The 15,178-nt window shown below is 42.4% G+C and overlaps 1 protein-coding gene across 1 annotated transcript in view; it reads right to left on the bottom strand.

Annotated features, from left to right (window-relative positions):
• Window positions 1-15,178, bottom strand: part of GRIN3A (glutamate ionotropic receptor NMDA type subunit 3A) — a gene marked incomplete at both ends in the record, with an annotated part of 66,748 nt that overhangs the window by 23,339 nt on the left and 28,231 nt on the right. Inside the window, one exon of the mRNA XM_082300872.1 lies at window positions 10,729-11,776. Within this exon, the coding sequence (XP_082156998.1) occupies window positions 10,729-11,776 (1,048 nt within the window). The remainder of the gene's footprint in view (window positions 1-10,728; window positions 11,777-15,178) is intronic.

The raw sequence follows: 15,178 nt of genomic DNA on the forward strand, positions 1-15,178 counted from the left end.
TCCAGCAGCTAACAGTATCATTTTTGCATCTCAAGTACTGGAGATCATGGATTTCGTATTGATGAACTGAGTTTTACACCTGAAGCTATGGCGTATACCACGAATGGCCATTCTTTAGGTGCACCCCAAAGTTTTAGAACCATCTCCACACTCTACTGTGAGGAAGCTGTTGTACATGAAGTTGTGATGGTGCACATGGTGGCATCCCATTTGGACCTGGTTTAGCATTTGGGGCAGACTCAAGAGATGAGTGGGACACGGAGCCAGAGGGGTCTGAGCACTGAGTGCTTGGATTTCACAGGTTCAGGGCTGTGGAATGCCAAGACTAGAGGATCTCGCTGCACAGGACAGGGATGGATGGCTCAGGAGGATGTCCCATCTCCTGTGAAGGCAGCAATCTTGGGAGGGAGAACTAGGACGTGCTGCTGGGAAGTAGAGGATGAAGGTACAGGAGAAAGGCTAAGGAGCCTTGGAAGCAAGCATTCTTTCTGGAACTGGTGTCCCTGTGAACACTGCTGTCCCTGTGACCTCTCAGGACAGTGTCTACTGTACGACACATGGATTGTGCCCAGTATTTCCAAGAACAAGTCTCACTGTTGAAGAAAACGTACCATGGGTAAGGAAACAAACAAGAGGCAATGTTTTCTTACACAGTGTAAGAAAACAAGGGGAAATGTGAATGCCGCCAAGCCCTGAGGAGGTGAAATGGTTGTTGGGTCACTTGAGCCCTGAGACAGGGAGGCCATGTAGTGTTTAAGGAACTCAAGAGCTTTACAGTACATCCAGCTTCTCTGACAGTGCCAGGAAAAGCTCTGGGACTTCTCAGAGTCTTCTGTGCCTTGCATAACATGGTACTCTCAGACAAATGATGTTTGTGCTTCTTGCTCCTGAAAGCAAACACTGCAGCTACCAGTTCCTTTGCCTTGGCCCCTTACTTTCAGATCTTCTTGGTTTCTGTCTGCTGCTGTTAAAACATCTGCTGAGTGGGAAGCAGAGAACTTGTTTTATTTGGGAAGATGTTGAGATGAATTGGGCATCTGCATACATCCATGGCTTGGGGTGCCAATTATGCATGAAAATACCAATGTGATAAACACCAATGTGATGAAACCACAGCAGCAGAAACAGGAAAACACAGTCCTGAATGACAGGGCTTTTGCATAACTTGGCACATTCCATTTTATGTAATGCATTGCCATTGCACTCAATGCTGTCAGCTGGGGAGAACACCTAGATCCCAACTTGAAAGGAAACAGGCCCAGAAATCTCCAGTACAGGTTGGGATTTAGAACTGAAAATGCATGAGATACTGCCAGCAGTTAACCCTGGCACAACCGAGGGTGTGGGACTGTGGGGTTTTGAGGTCTTTCTAGCAGGTTCTGGCTTTTTAGGACTTTTCAGTGCTGCAAAGCCAAATGATTTGCCTCAAGGACTTTCCCCCCTTGATGCCCTGATTTTGTTTAGTATCATTCTGAGGTTTGCATCACAGTTGGTTGCCATTGACTTTTGCAGTTAGAACCCCAGGTGTTCAGTACAGAAAAATTATGGTCTCAGCTCCAAAAAAGTAGGCAATACAATATTGCCTTCTGATCCCACGGAGTTTGAGCTTGCTGGGACCTGTGAGGAGACAAGAAACATCTAAGCAGAGCAACTGCTGTGAAGGGAAATTGTGGCTATTTTCTACAAGCGATGATGTAACTACGAAATCTAGGAAATGCCTTCCCAGCACCTGATTGATGGGGTGCAGCACCTGCCTCACTGAGTCTGGCTCAGAACCATTCTGTGCATCTTGAAATGGGACTGGAGGAAAAATTCTTTGGGAACTCCACTTCTAATCATGATCTCAACTCATGAGACGCATTTCATCACCCATTCTGTTTTTTTGAGGGGAATGAGAAAAAGGCAATCCAGTAGCTGAGTGCAGCACCAGTGACCACTCATTGCAGTGACAGAGCTAATGTGCTTTTTAATGAGCTTTTACCACCACCTATAATGGTGCTTTTTAATTTAAATAGGGTATAGAAAGGAGGAACCTGTCTGAAAGTGCTTTCCTAACTTTTACAACAAGCTCTGAGGAAAAACATTGGTGCAAAAGGTTTTAGTAGCTCACTCCCATGACAGTGCTGGTTACCCGGTATAACAGCAAGTGCAGTGTTTAATGGGCACCTGGTGTATCAGCAGAATTGCCAGCATGATCCCTGCCAGGGAACTGCTGCAGGATCTTGAAAATCTGCTCAGTTTCTACCTACTGGAGAAGGGTAGCATTAGGTGAAGAACTGAAGTGGTTTTAGAAATGTGCTGTTTTAAAATGACACTTCTGTCTCTGGCACATAAAGCAATAGCATTTTACTTTGCCTTATGTAACATACACATTTAGGGGATCTTCCAGCCACTAATAGATTTCTCATAGCCCAGTGACAAAATATAAGCAATTGGAAGTGTTAAAAAAGAGTTTCAGGGGAAAATGAACAACACAAACGAAATAATAGTAATAAAAAAAAGTCCCAACCACAAACCAATGTAAAACTGTTCATGGGCTTTCCCTACTTATCTGAAGAGTTTTCAAAAACTGAATATTTATGGGGTGCAGAATGAGATTAAAGAAAATTATTCACAGTGAAGCACATTAATTCAGATTTTAGCAGATGAAAATTCACAGCTCAGCTTCTGGAAGTGGAGGTTTTGATCAGGGACTGTCCTATGTGTTCAGGCTTCAGAAGCCGAGATGTTCCCAGAGCCTCCAGGAGAGGGTGTTTGCAGAATACATTTGAACCAACGCTTTTGCTTCTCTGTTGCAGAAAGTGTCAGTGGAGCCGATTCTTTCCTTGCCAGGATAAGGTTTTCTTAAGATTCTGTCACTTTGAATCCAGCTCAGCAAGGTCATTAGTTGGCATAAAACCTGACAGCTGCACTGAAGTCAGTGAGCAGCTTCAATCTGGACACAAGTGCACAGTCCACTGCTGACAGCTTATTCTCTTCATTGCAACAAGGGAATACGTGAAAGGAAACTGTGACTTAGGAATCTGCTCAAAAATATGAACCTTTGTGTTGATGGTCCCTGTGTGAGTGCTAATAATTAAACTTAAGACCTGCTCTGCTCCTTTGTGTGTTGGAAAAGCTGTTCAACTCAGGGACGAGACTGAAGACTCAGATCTGTGGTTAATTTCTGAGGATTGCTCTGATGATTGAGTTGCTAGGCAGTGCAAAAAACTCCATAAAAAGAGCACTCTGAACATGCAGGTGTGTTTATCCCTGTTTCTTAATAGCATTCTAAGTGTTTTCTGGACAGAGGGATCTTTGAGCTGTGATTTATTCTGGGAGAGATGAGAACTGTAAGGTAGAAAGTGTAAATAATTGTAGGAAAAATTGATAGACTGAGGGGAAAGAAGGGATGTTATTCCCAAAAGTCCACAGATCACTGCTTCTAATTCCACTTCAGCAGCACAAAGCAGCTGTAAAATTGTTCCAGATGGAATCACTTCATCCAGCATGTTCTTCTGCTTGCTCCCTGTAAAACAGGGCTAATGCTGCTGTCAGGCAGGTGAAATCCTTTTCAAATTACATGCAAGGGAAGGAGAGCTGTGTGGCTGAGAACATGTTCAAGCTACCAAAGAGATACAGAAGATTTCTGATTAGAGACTCTCTCTCGTCCTTCCATCCCGAGTCTTGGGTCTCTGGATGAAAAGCTATCACAGATCTCTACGAGCCTCTGAGGGCTCAGGGAGGAAACCTCATGCGGCAGCAGCTTGAAGTGTAGGTAGTGCTCCCACCTTCAAAACCATCATCTTTAAAATCCTTTTTCTTACAAATTTCTTCTGCTCCAGCTGTTGCCGGTTGAAGGTCAGTTCTCACACCCTCTGGCCATGTGGCAACTGCCCCCTGGGTACCAGGGCTAAAAATAATGCTCTGCCTAAACCTGTAAGGCAGGAATAGTGCTCTGTGCTTTCCAGGAGCAAACAGTAGCTTTGTGTTGTAAAGGGGTCATTAGTCACCAGGATGAAGAGGTTTCCAGCTGTAGGTGGTGGGACTGTCTACCTGCACAGCCCTGATTTCTTCAACATGTTATTTGCTATTCGCTTTGGGTTCAAGAGCATCAAATGAAGGTAAATCACAGGGAGTCCTGTGTTACTGATGGATCCAACATGGAAACAGAAAGGGATTTGTCCGTCTTGGAATCAGTGAGGAATGCGTTAAGCATGAAGTGTAAATGAAAAATTATGGCCACATTTGGATACTTGGGCCTCTTGCACAGTGAAGTGTATACAGACATTAATATTTGACTTCACCTGGTGTTCAGTCAAATCCTAATGCACTCAATGAAAACCACAACTTCTTCCAGAGGGCTTGGACCCCTGTCATCCCTGAAGCCCCTTGGATCAGTGCAGGACTTCTGTCTCCAGGAAGGTGAGCCACAGTAGCATTCTGGTCTCTCTGGATCACAATTGCTGTGACTTTTGTGAACAATAATAGACACCCTCCATGCTGCCAAGTCAGCTGCATGATGGCCTTCCACCTGTCAGGTACTAACATCATCTTATGCATCTTCACTGTTCTCTGCCACTCTTCACCAGTTACTTCAGTAACTTCTGTAATTCTCCACTTGCATTATTTCTTGCAAGGGTCTGAACACCACCTACGATGCAGTTGCTATTTCTGGTGGTGGGCTCACTTTCCTTTTTTTTAAGAAAGGCTATGACATTTAGTATTTAGGTTTGTGCAGCTTGAGAGTAAGAAAATGACAACCATATAGATGGGAAAATGCTAAAACACGTTAATTCCTTCTGGTGCTTGAAGAACAACCTTCACGACCTGCCTCACATGGAATGAAGGCAGCAGGACTTCCTCTCTTCCACGCCTACCCCTAAATTCTTTGGATCAAACAACCAGGTGAGGTGAGGAGTGGCCAGGGCAGTCGGTGACAGATTGAGACATTGTGTGTAGGTGAAGACCTTGAGCAGTAAGGGTTAATATGCAAAGATAATAGAAAGATAAACGTTGGCAAGAGGTCATAAAAAAGCACATTTCATTGGGAAAGGAAACTTGATTTGCAGAACACTGCAGTGCATTTTCTGATAAAATGGGTATCAGAACAATGCAGATTTGAGCTGGACAGATTCTGAGCCTCCAAAGCTGCAGCTTTAACAAGAAATCTTTAATGAAGTGATGGGGAAGCTAAAGAAGGAAAGATTTCATCTCCATAAATTGCAGGTGCCTTTCATTCCTGTATGAGACAGCTCTGCAATTCTTTATTGTGGCTGGAGCTTGATACTCAATTTTGTCTTTGTCTGAGAGTTTTTTACTCTGCTCTCTGTGACACTGAAAGTCCTCTTGAGTTCAAATCCTTCACTGACTCATTAATACTCAGAAAAGCACCACATACTAATTAGCAGGCTGTGATCTTGTCAATCACAACCTTCCTGTGCCCAGTAACTTCCTTCACAGAAACAAAGTCTCTGTAGTTTCTTCTTTTAATTGTAAAAAGAACCCTGCAGTCCTGTACAAATACTAAACCCTATGGCAGCAGTAAGATTTCTTTAAACTACACTGAGTTTGTTACTTTTTTTTTGCTATACAACTTAATACATTTAATGCATATTTAAATAAATGCTACTTCATTATCTATTTAGCACATAGCAGTTCAAGTGGCATCCCTTACAATGATTCATATCAGGCTGCTGCAGTGAAAGACCACAGCAGTAATTTCTTTTAGTGTAATTCCTACAAAAATTCCTTTTTCAGGAAGAAAATTTACCAATAAACACACAACAGTTAAGGCCTCACTCTAAAAACTGCTGAACTCAATGGAAAATATCATTAAGAGCAGGAGTATTTCAATCATGCCTTTAATGATGAAATAGGCCTACAGAGTGGCTTGATCTTTCTTTTTCTGTGATTTGGTGTTGCTAAGGCTCATCTGCAGTTACTTGCCAGTTGTTTTTCTGGACAGTTTTAATACAAGTAACACAAAGTATTCAACTGATATAGTAAGGGCCATAAGGCCTCTAAATTAACTGAGATGCTCATAAATCAGAAATGAGAGCTTGCACCCTCACATTTTACATATCTAGATACAAATATCTGGGTGGTTGTACACACTGAATTCCTGAGTAACAAAACCTCACAAATATCTTGCCTGGATCACTCAAAGTGCTTAGTTTTGTAATAAAAAGGTGGGCAGCTCATAAGAGCAAGTCCTCAGACACTGAATTAGGAGAAGAGCAGAGATTTCTGAGGACTAATCCCACTGCACACCGAGGATGTTGAAAGGACTTGCTGGGTGGAACTTGCCAGAGTGACTGTCGATGTCTTCTCTGGGGCACTTTTTTTTTTTTTTTTTTTTGGTGTTTTGAAACACAGTCATTCATGGCAGAGAGAAGGAGGCACTTCCAGGGAATGGTTTAGGTATCCTGAAGCCAGTGCCTTTACAGCAGCCTACCTGTACAAACTGTAGCTGTAAAAGCATAGTAGACTGTGTAAATAATATCTTATCTCTTCACTGCAGGCGTGTGAAGTTAGGAGAGACAATGCAGTGAAATTGTTGGTGATGGGATCCTCAGGAGTAACCCTTTTTTGTTAAATGAAGCTAAATAGGTTCAATATTTTATGTTAAAATATAACATGGAAAGGAACTTTCCCACTGTCTAGGGGTGTTTTTGAAGGTAAAGTGATGCAGAGAAGTAAAAACATAACCAGAGTAAATGAACAGGCATGGCTACTCAAGCGTGTGCTAAAGAAGGAAAAGAAAAGCTGACAGCTGTCACGAAAGGCACAACGTCCGGAAAGCGTCCAAAAAGCTCATTAAATTGTTGAAAGAACAACACTTTTTGCAGAAAGAAAGGCCAGGTGTTGGACTACCTTATGGAAAATCTGTCCAGCTCCTCTCCTGCTTCTGCTGTCTGCTTCCATCTTGGCATGTTTGAAATATTTCTTCTGCCCTATGGGCTTCCAGAATTCTTTTGCCTCAAATAACCTGAACTACCCAACACACTCAGGACTTCATGGTGCATCTCCAATACATATTCTTGAATGAAAAACCTGGAAGCCAAATCTCTGTTTCAGGTCCCCTTTGCCACTAAAAAACCCCCACTCTCTGGGGAGATCCTGCAGAACCACTTGCCATGAGTTGTTTTGCAGAGTAAAAAGGTTTTACTTCTAGGCCTTATGAGTGGCTGTACCAAAGAGTAAATTATACATAACTGAGCAACCTGGTGGAGGGTGTCCATGCCCATGGCAGGGGGGTGTAACAAGGTTATTTTTAATATCTCTTCCAACCCAAACCATTCTGTGATTCTGTGATCAGATCAGCCCCAAGGCAGGCTGCTGGTCTGCATGCCTGGAGGAGGAATAAAAGAAAGAACTAAGCTCTGGTTGAGCATCTGGTCTGCCAGGCACTCTGACAAAGAAAAATATTATAATAGTTTTGTGCATCCTGAAAGATGGCATTAGAAGAAAAACTTAAATAAGCGTCTGTGATTCAGACACAGAGGGAAGTGATAAAAGCAGGTGAAATTATACAAATACAATGTTTTTTCTCCATCTCCTCTGTCTGCAGAAACACTTTTAAACTTCTTTGCCACATACTGTAGAGAGCTTCTTAAGAGGGATTCAGGACACAGATGAACGTTCCATCTGGGCAGCCAGAACATTCATGCTGTAGCTATCCCCCTTGTCCTCAAACAGGAGGCTGACCATGTTCCAGTTGACACAAAAGCTGTATTTGCCAGTTTCCACTGGCAAGAGACGATGTCTAAAACCCGTACAGTCAGAAAATGAAGGAGGAGGGGGCAGCTGTGGCCCAAAACTGCCAATTTTCTTAAAAGAATTAGATTTTAAGGTGGCAGGACATTGCTTCAATATCTCTACAACGTATTGGCTCCTGTTGTACCTCCTGTTGTAAAAGGTCACCTGAAATGGGACCTAGGAAAGGGGGCAGCCAGCTTTGATGGACACTGCACGACTGTGGCTTTAGTGACCTACCCTGGTTAAGATTCTCACACAGAAAATACATAGCAAGTTTCCCAAATTCAAGACATACTCCAGTAAATTAATTCTCCTTCCTCTCACTGCTTGCCTTCTGCTCTGGTTCCTGTCTCACTGGCTGTTCCTCCTTTCAGCAGCTTGATGATATTTCTATATTCTCTTCTATATCATTAGTGCATTTAAAGGTCCAACTGCGATAGCTCTAATTCTGTCCTTCCTGACTGTTCACAACCTCAGATGGGATTTGCCATTTATGGCTGACAGCCTGAAGAAATTATATGCCTTACATCACCTCGAGAAGTCTGCTCCTCTATTTTGGGCTTTGTTTTTTAAATAAATTTCAAAAGCACAGTACAAAGGGCACATGCATACCGAGAGCAGCAGAAGAATGTTTAAAGTATATTTAAATTAAAAAGGTTATTTCTCCCTCCTGCTGCCTTCTTTTTGAAATGAGTCTCCACCACTGAAAAGAAAGAGGTAAACATATTTGGGAAGAAAAACCCAAGCATAACATCTTTCAGCGACATAAAAAATGCTTCAAGTAACTTAACTAAAAAAGTTGTGCCTGTAATTCTGCGACTGTTGTGCCCCAAACATTTCCTAAACCTAAGCTTTAACTCTTAGAGAGAACTTTGAATAGACACAGCTCAGGCTTTGTGTGAAAAAAAGGTTAAGCCACTGCATTTTCTATTACAACTACTCTTTCAGACTGACGCTTTGGAGGCAAATGCATGAATGAAATACACAGAACTATTCTGTAGCTCATGTAATGGCAGGCAATCTTCTTCTTCTTCCCTAAAATCTATGTTGTCTTGTTCCCACAGTGGGAACTGGTAACTACTCAGAAGCTTAGGTTTATTCCATGAAACAGGGAACTGCTTTTCTAGGAAAGGCTAGTAATCCCAGTGACTTAAAGGAATCACTGAGGTTACTAACCAGGAGTCTTTGGTGTTTCTGCTCAGGACCCAGATCCATGTCTGCAGCACCTGACATGCTTCAATGTTCTGCACGAATCTTTAACAGCACAGCTTTGGAACAATTTAATTTCCTTGGAGCTGCAGGAATTTCCCAATACCTGTTTTAAAAACTCCACATGTGGTCACAATAATAATGCTGAAAAATAGGATGTAATCTGATGCAATTTGATTTGATGGATGAGGAGATGGCCGTGCAAAGAGTAGAGGACGAACCTCATTTTCAAACCAACATTGTGCCTTCATACAACAATGTAACAAATATCCCTGGAACTGGGGAAATTCAGCTGAAAGCTCTCATCTGCTTCTTCAGAATGCTTTGAAGAAAACATATATACTGATTCCCAGACTTTTGTGCCTTATATTGATGAAGATATTCAAGAAATATTTATGATATCTTTTGCTGGGAGGGGAATGGCAGATTATTAGAAGCAATTTGCTTTAAGCCATAAATCAATTTTAGGCCACCTCAGGTCAGCCACAGAAACTGTTGCTCTTTGTTTAAAACATTTTTGGTAGAAACCATCTAGTTAGCATTGCAGGGAGTGAGTCAGGCACTGCACTCACAAAGTCAAAACTGAATGGCCATTAGTCTGACTGCAAGGTTTCAGTAATGTAACAGATGGAGCTTGGTCTTTGATGTCTGGAGGGACAAATGTACCATTTATTCACACAGTTTACAAAAAGCAAAGTGTATGCCCCATTCTTGTGTTATTAGAATTACTTTTTTACAGTGGCACAATAAGCCATCAGTTCAGCCCCTTGAGACAAGCACATGGTGGATGGTTTCTGTATCAGCAGTTAGGTCACGAGTACAAAACTGTGGGTAACAAATCACACCTTCACTGCAGAAAGTGCCATAGGAGCAAGGGAAATTTGCTGTTGCCACTGTGTCCCCTGGAGTGACTGTTGAGTGCAGAGGATGCTCTGGTGTCACCTGCAGCCCTATATTCTCTCTACAAGCAATTCTGCCCCCTGCTTTTCTGATCACTACATAGTGGAAAGTAAATTAAGAGTAGTCTTATAAAAGGACTGGACTCCAATCCCAACTGAAGACCCCTTGGGAAGGGGGAGAGAGCAGGTGGAGGAAATTCTGAGAAGTCCAAGCTCTTTGCAGATGGGTTGTCTACAACACTGCTCATCTCCTCCCATGACAGCTCGCTAGCAGAAACAACACCGCAAATCAAATGCTTGACTACTTGTAAAATGAATTCCACTGTTTTGAAGTGTAAGGCGGAATTTTCCAAAATATTTCAGTTCTGCTACGTTTCATTTAGCATTCATGGGGAATTTTGCCAGAAACACCTTTGCCAGCAGCATTATGACCAATGCTTGAAAAATCCTACCTAGAGAGGATCAAAGGTTTTGTCTTGGTCTGTGCAGTTGTTTTGTTTGAGTAGATCTCAGAATGACCGGAATCATCCAACTGATTTAAACAACTCCAGTCAAAGGGAACTTGGAACTGAACTCAAACCCTTCATCTGCATGTAGAAACCACTTTTCTTCTCTGCAGTGGACAACACCACAATACTTCTCCTTTTTCCTCACCTTCAATCTTTGAAATCCTTCCCCCTACACTCCTGTGGGTGTTTAAAGGGCCTCTCTCACTGAACTTTTCCCCTGAAATGCCACCAGGTGGTAACTAATTGTAGTGCAACCACTTTTTTTCCACTGAGATTGCTTTCTGATTTTGTTAGAAACCATAAATTATGCAGCAGTGAATTCTGAGTGGAAAGAAGAAAAGGCCGAGTAAATAACAAAAGACACGTTTTACCTTTGGGTCATGTATTCCAGAAAGCTCTTCATAGATCTTCTCTCCCACCATGACGGCAGCTAGGTTGGCTGTGTAGGTTGACAGACAAAACAAGCAGAAAATAGCCCAGAGATTCATTAAAAACCTTCCAGTCCAGCACTTTGGGGGTTTGATAGCAGCTGTTCTTCCAAACAGGATCGCATAGCAGACATTGAGGGCAGAGGAAAAAGAGAAGACTTTGTTCCTGTTCCTTCCCTTAGGGGTCATTCCAAAAGGACTTTTCCACTCATACAAGGTGAGGAATATAGCTGTGATGTGAAGAGCAACAAATATCCCCAGCCACATAGTCCAGTGAAGTGGCCACATAAAGGCTCCAATAGGAGCTGCAGTGTCTTTGGTCCTCACCAGGATCCCCAAGCTGGTGGAAAAGAAAGGGCTGGTGAAATCAATCACTTGGCTTCGGGCAGTGTTGATGCTGAACGATGTCACTGCCATGTGAGCTGTACCAGCAAGAAGGTCTCCCACCAGCCCTGTCCAGTGACCGTTCTTCCAGGCACCATATTTTCCATCCCCAACAATGTACAAGTCAAAATCAAAATTCATATCCTCAGCCAGCTTCTCCAGCAGGTCAATGCAGTAGCCATAGCAGCACTTCTTCAGCTCAATGGGAACGGTGTCATTGCCCCCTTGGAGGGTTTCGAACAGGTTGTCCAGCACACCTGAATCATTGGTCAGCGGGTCCAGGCACAGCTGCCCTGCTGGGCAAAGACCTTCATCATCTACGTCCCTTGTGAAGACAAAGGGATGCTCAATCAGAGTCACCACCCTCAGGTGCAGCCGGGTGGGGTGTTGCATGTGACTTTTATGTCTCTGTGCTTGTTCTGGCCATATCCCATAGTCCATGATGATCTTCCCTTCTTGCCAGCTCCCCAGGCGCGTCCACATTGGGTTGCCAACAGGGTCATGCTGCAGATTCCAGATGAAGAAGTTATTTTCTGAGCTGACAATGGAGGAGCCCTTCACCTTAATGTGGCCACTGAGACCATCAAAAGTTGTGTTGGATAAAAACCTGTTGGAGGAAGAAAGTAGGGTAATCAGAAGCAGACAGCTGAACCATGAATTTATGTTGAAGAGAGTAGATGGGGAAGTCATTGAAGACCTGGACCATTAACAGCACATAGATCCTATGGCACAATGAACCAGCCACATAATTTGCAACTAAATTATGTGGGAATGCTCCCCCACATATCTAATGCACACGAAAACTCCTCAGGAAAGACATATTTTTACTTACTAGAAAAAATGAATACAAGAACAGTAATTTTTCCAGCTACCTTTGCCTCACAAACTGATGAAACACAGGTTAGTTCTAACCTGAACTCACCAGATCTGCTGTCACTTTCCTAGACAAAAATACATATGAAAATGGAAGAGTGGAAATTATGTATGAAATGTCCTTCCAAGAAAAATGCTATAATCTCAGTAAGATCTAGCTTACATAAGAGGGGCTACTGAAGTGCTGTCAACAGCTTTCAAGCACTCTCAAGTGAACCAATCTGGATTCAAAAATGCAAATTTGGCATTGGTAAATCACTGTTAGACACTTCAGAATAAAGTAAGGGAAGAAAGTGAAAGATGGTTGCTCTAGGACAGTCAGTTTTAATTCTTACAAAAATAAACATCCAAAAAGCAGGTTTTTTAAAAAAAATGTGCAAAAGTAATGTTCTTGAAAGTGCAACTCTGCCATTGAAGCAGATCTCATGAAGTGTGCCAGTTTTGCACTGCACATTTGCATTGAGAATTCTAGGCTTTTATTATTCCAGATATTGACAATAAAGTTGCGTATCTCCTTTGTACTGGAAGGCAATGTTCGCTAGCAATTGTCCTCCCTACATGTTGAATTTCAGCTTCTGGCAAGCCATCATCAAGGAGGCAAAACCAACAGGGATAAAGGATCTGGGAACTCAGCAGGAATTAAGTGTTTGAAGCACAAAATCCTTTTTAGTGTGAGTACCATGACCAGCTGAACTGCATGCTGCTAACAGCAAAGCTGCTCTGCATTTGGCAGGGGCTGCACAAAGCCTTACCACAGTGGTTCCATTAGAAACAACCGAGTTAAATTGCTACTAATACGGTGCAAGGAAACTCATGTGCATTTTTTTTTCAGTAAGAGGCATTCAGAAGACAGACTATTCAGCTGTTGTAGCAGAATGTAATACTCCACATTATCCCTGAGAATTGAACGAAAGTAAGTGTTGGAAGAAGTATAAAGGCTGTCATTTCAGCCTCAATAAGGAAGACATAAACTTTTAAGTAGAGTTAACTGTTTGTCAATAGTTACAGAGGATAAAAAATAACCCTAAATTGATTTGAAAAGGATAAATCAATTGCAAGTGTATGTACATGCACACTTCCGTCCAGTGTCTACCCTTTGTCTTGATGGCTTCAGATGATTTTTGATGGGGTTTCAACAGTTAAAATTCTGGACTGTTTAAGTCTCAGGGTCATATCAAATTTTGCCCTTTGCAAAAGTAGATTGATGAAAATACGTGCTTTAGTTTTGAGTGTGGTTGTGTGTGTGAGCCTTCTCTGAGGCAGCTTCACAGTTCTTCTTTTCAGCCTCTTTTGTGTAGGTTGAGTTTGGAGAAAGATGCTACAGACAATAGTCTCAGAAGCAGATGATCTGTACATATGTTAGCCTGGGTCTGGAAATCATGCCTAAAAAGGCAGATAGGTGTTTATAAATATAAATGTGTACAAAGTATAAATGCACTTTTCATTTTTTAAACCCTTTACCATTTAGTCCAGTGTTAGAGGACACCACAGCTCCACTAAGCAGTGGTATCTGCCTCTGTTTGCCCACACCTTCCCTCCTAACCCATGCCTCCTGTCTGATGGTGTAGCTTCCCTGTTTGCGTATGTAAACACTATCAAGACAAAGTTTATGGGAGCAGGCAATCTGTAGCACTAAGGGAAGGTTTATGTGCCCATAAACTTGTTTGGGTTTTATCTCTCTCTTACTTTTATCTCCCTCAGTCTCTGTAAAAAATTGTGCAACTTCTTTACAAGCCTTGCTGGGTGTACAGGCTGAAGCCATCACTGTGACAGCAACAGTAAAATCATTCCACATGTGTAGATGGGCCTGCATGAAAATTTTTTTAGGAGTTGTCAGAAAAAGACTGTTAGCAGTTCACAAAAATGCCAAAACTGAGGGAGACAAGTTCTCAGGTGGAATAATCCTGTGAAGTTCTCATGAATTTGGCCCCATGTTGCTAATACAGCATGACCTGGGCATGAAAATGCTGCAAAGCAGGTGCTCTGGGAGTAACTGAAGTTATGGAATAATGAATTAGATTAATTTTCTGAAGGTGGAATGAGACTGGTGGAACTCATGCAAGGTGTTCCCTGACTCGCACAGTAGAAATAAGCACGCCCAGGAGGGCAGAACAGGCCCTCTGTACCTGTCCTGTGGTTGTGTTAGGAGCAGGTACCTGAGAGAGATTCAGCAGCATTTAAATGTACGACTTCACCACCTCATGGAGTTAGTGGCTTACCTTTGCAGCTGATTTGCGTGTTCTGTATTTTTTGTAATGACAGAACATGAATCAAAATAAATGATGGGAACCATGCAGGAGAAGCATTTTAACAACACTTCGTTTTATACGCAAGCAGCTGCGGCTGCTGAGCATTTGCATGCGCTGTGAGCAGCACCAGTGAAACTCATGCCAGGGACTTCAAGTGAAAACTCCTTTACTCAGTAACTTTAGGAAACAGATAAGCGACTGTGACTACACTTCTTAAGCTAGGAATCTCCAGTGTGAATCTTCAGGAATTACAAGTGCTGGGTATTGCACTTGTAATTGTGCAGACACACTGGCAGTATCTGAGCAGCGCCGATTCAGAGGGGCTATTGACAGATCTGTACAGAAAGACAGCCTGCACAAATTGCAGAAGGTGAAGGGCCAGATCCTCAAGTCTGACAGCTGAATGAATTTTCTTGATGCTGCATCAATAAATGGGAGCTGACTTTCACACTGACAATCTGTGATAACTGCATCAAAGCTTTATCAGAGTCACTTCAGTTTGAACAATGAGTCCAAAGTGTGTCATTTGCTCATTTCAGCTTTATTTATTTCTCATGTGCTTTGTTGCAAGAACTGCTCCTTAGATCTTTAGCAGTACTATCACACTCCAGTAGCGGTATCTTTGTAGTATATTTAAGAATAATTTAATGAAATTATTTTATTTTCTCTCACGTTTGATGGTTAGGTTATTCCACCTCTCTTTTTGGGAAGCTTACTGGAGGCAAGAACTAGAATTGGCAAGGAAAAAGAGAAGGTTCTGGGGAGACTTTGTGGTAGCCTTGCAGTACCTAAAGGGACTCCAACAGAGCTGGAGAGGGACTTCTTACTGACAGGACAAGAGGAAATGGCTTCAAACTGCCAGAGGGCAGGGTTAGAGGGAATACTGG

This window comes from Coloeus monedula, assembly GCF_965178545.1.
Source record: "Coloeus monedula genome assembly, chromosome: Z".
In the NCBI taxonomy this organism is placed as follows: Eukaryota; Metazoa; Chordata; class Aves; order Passeriformes; family Corvidae; genus Coloeus; species Coloeus monedula.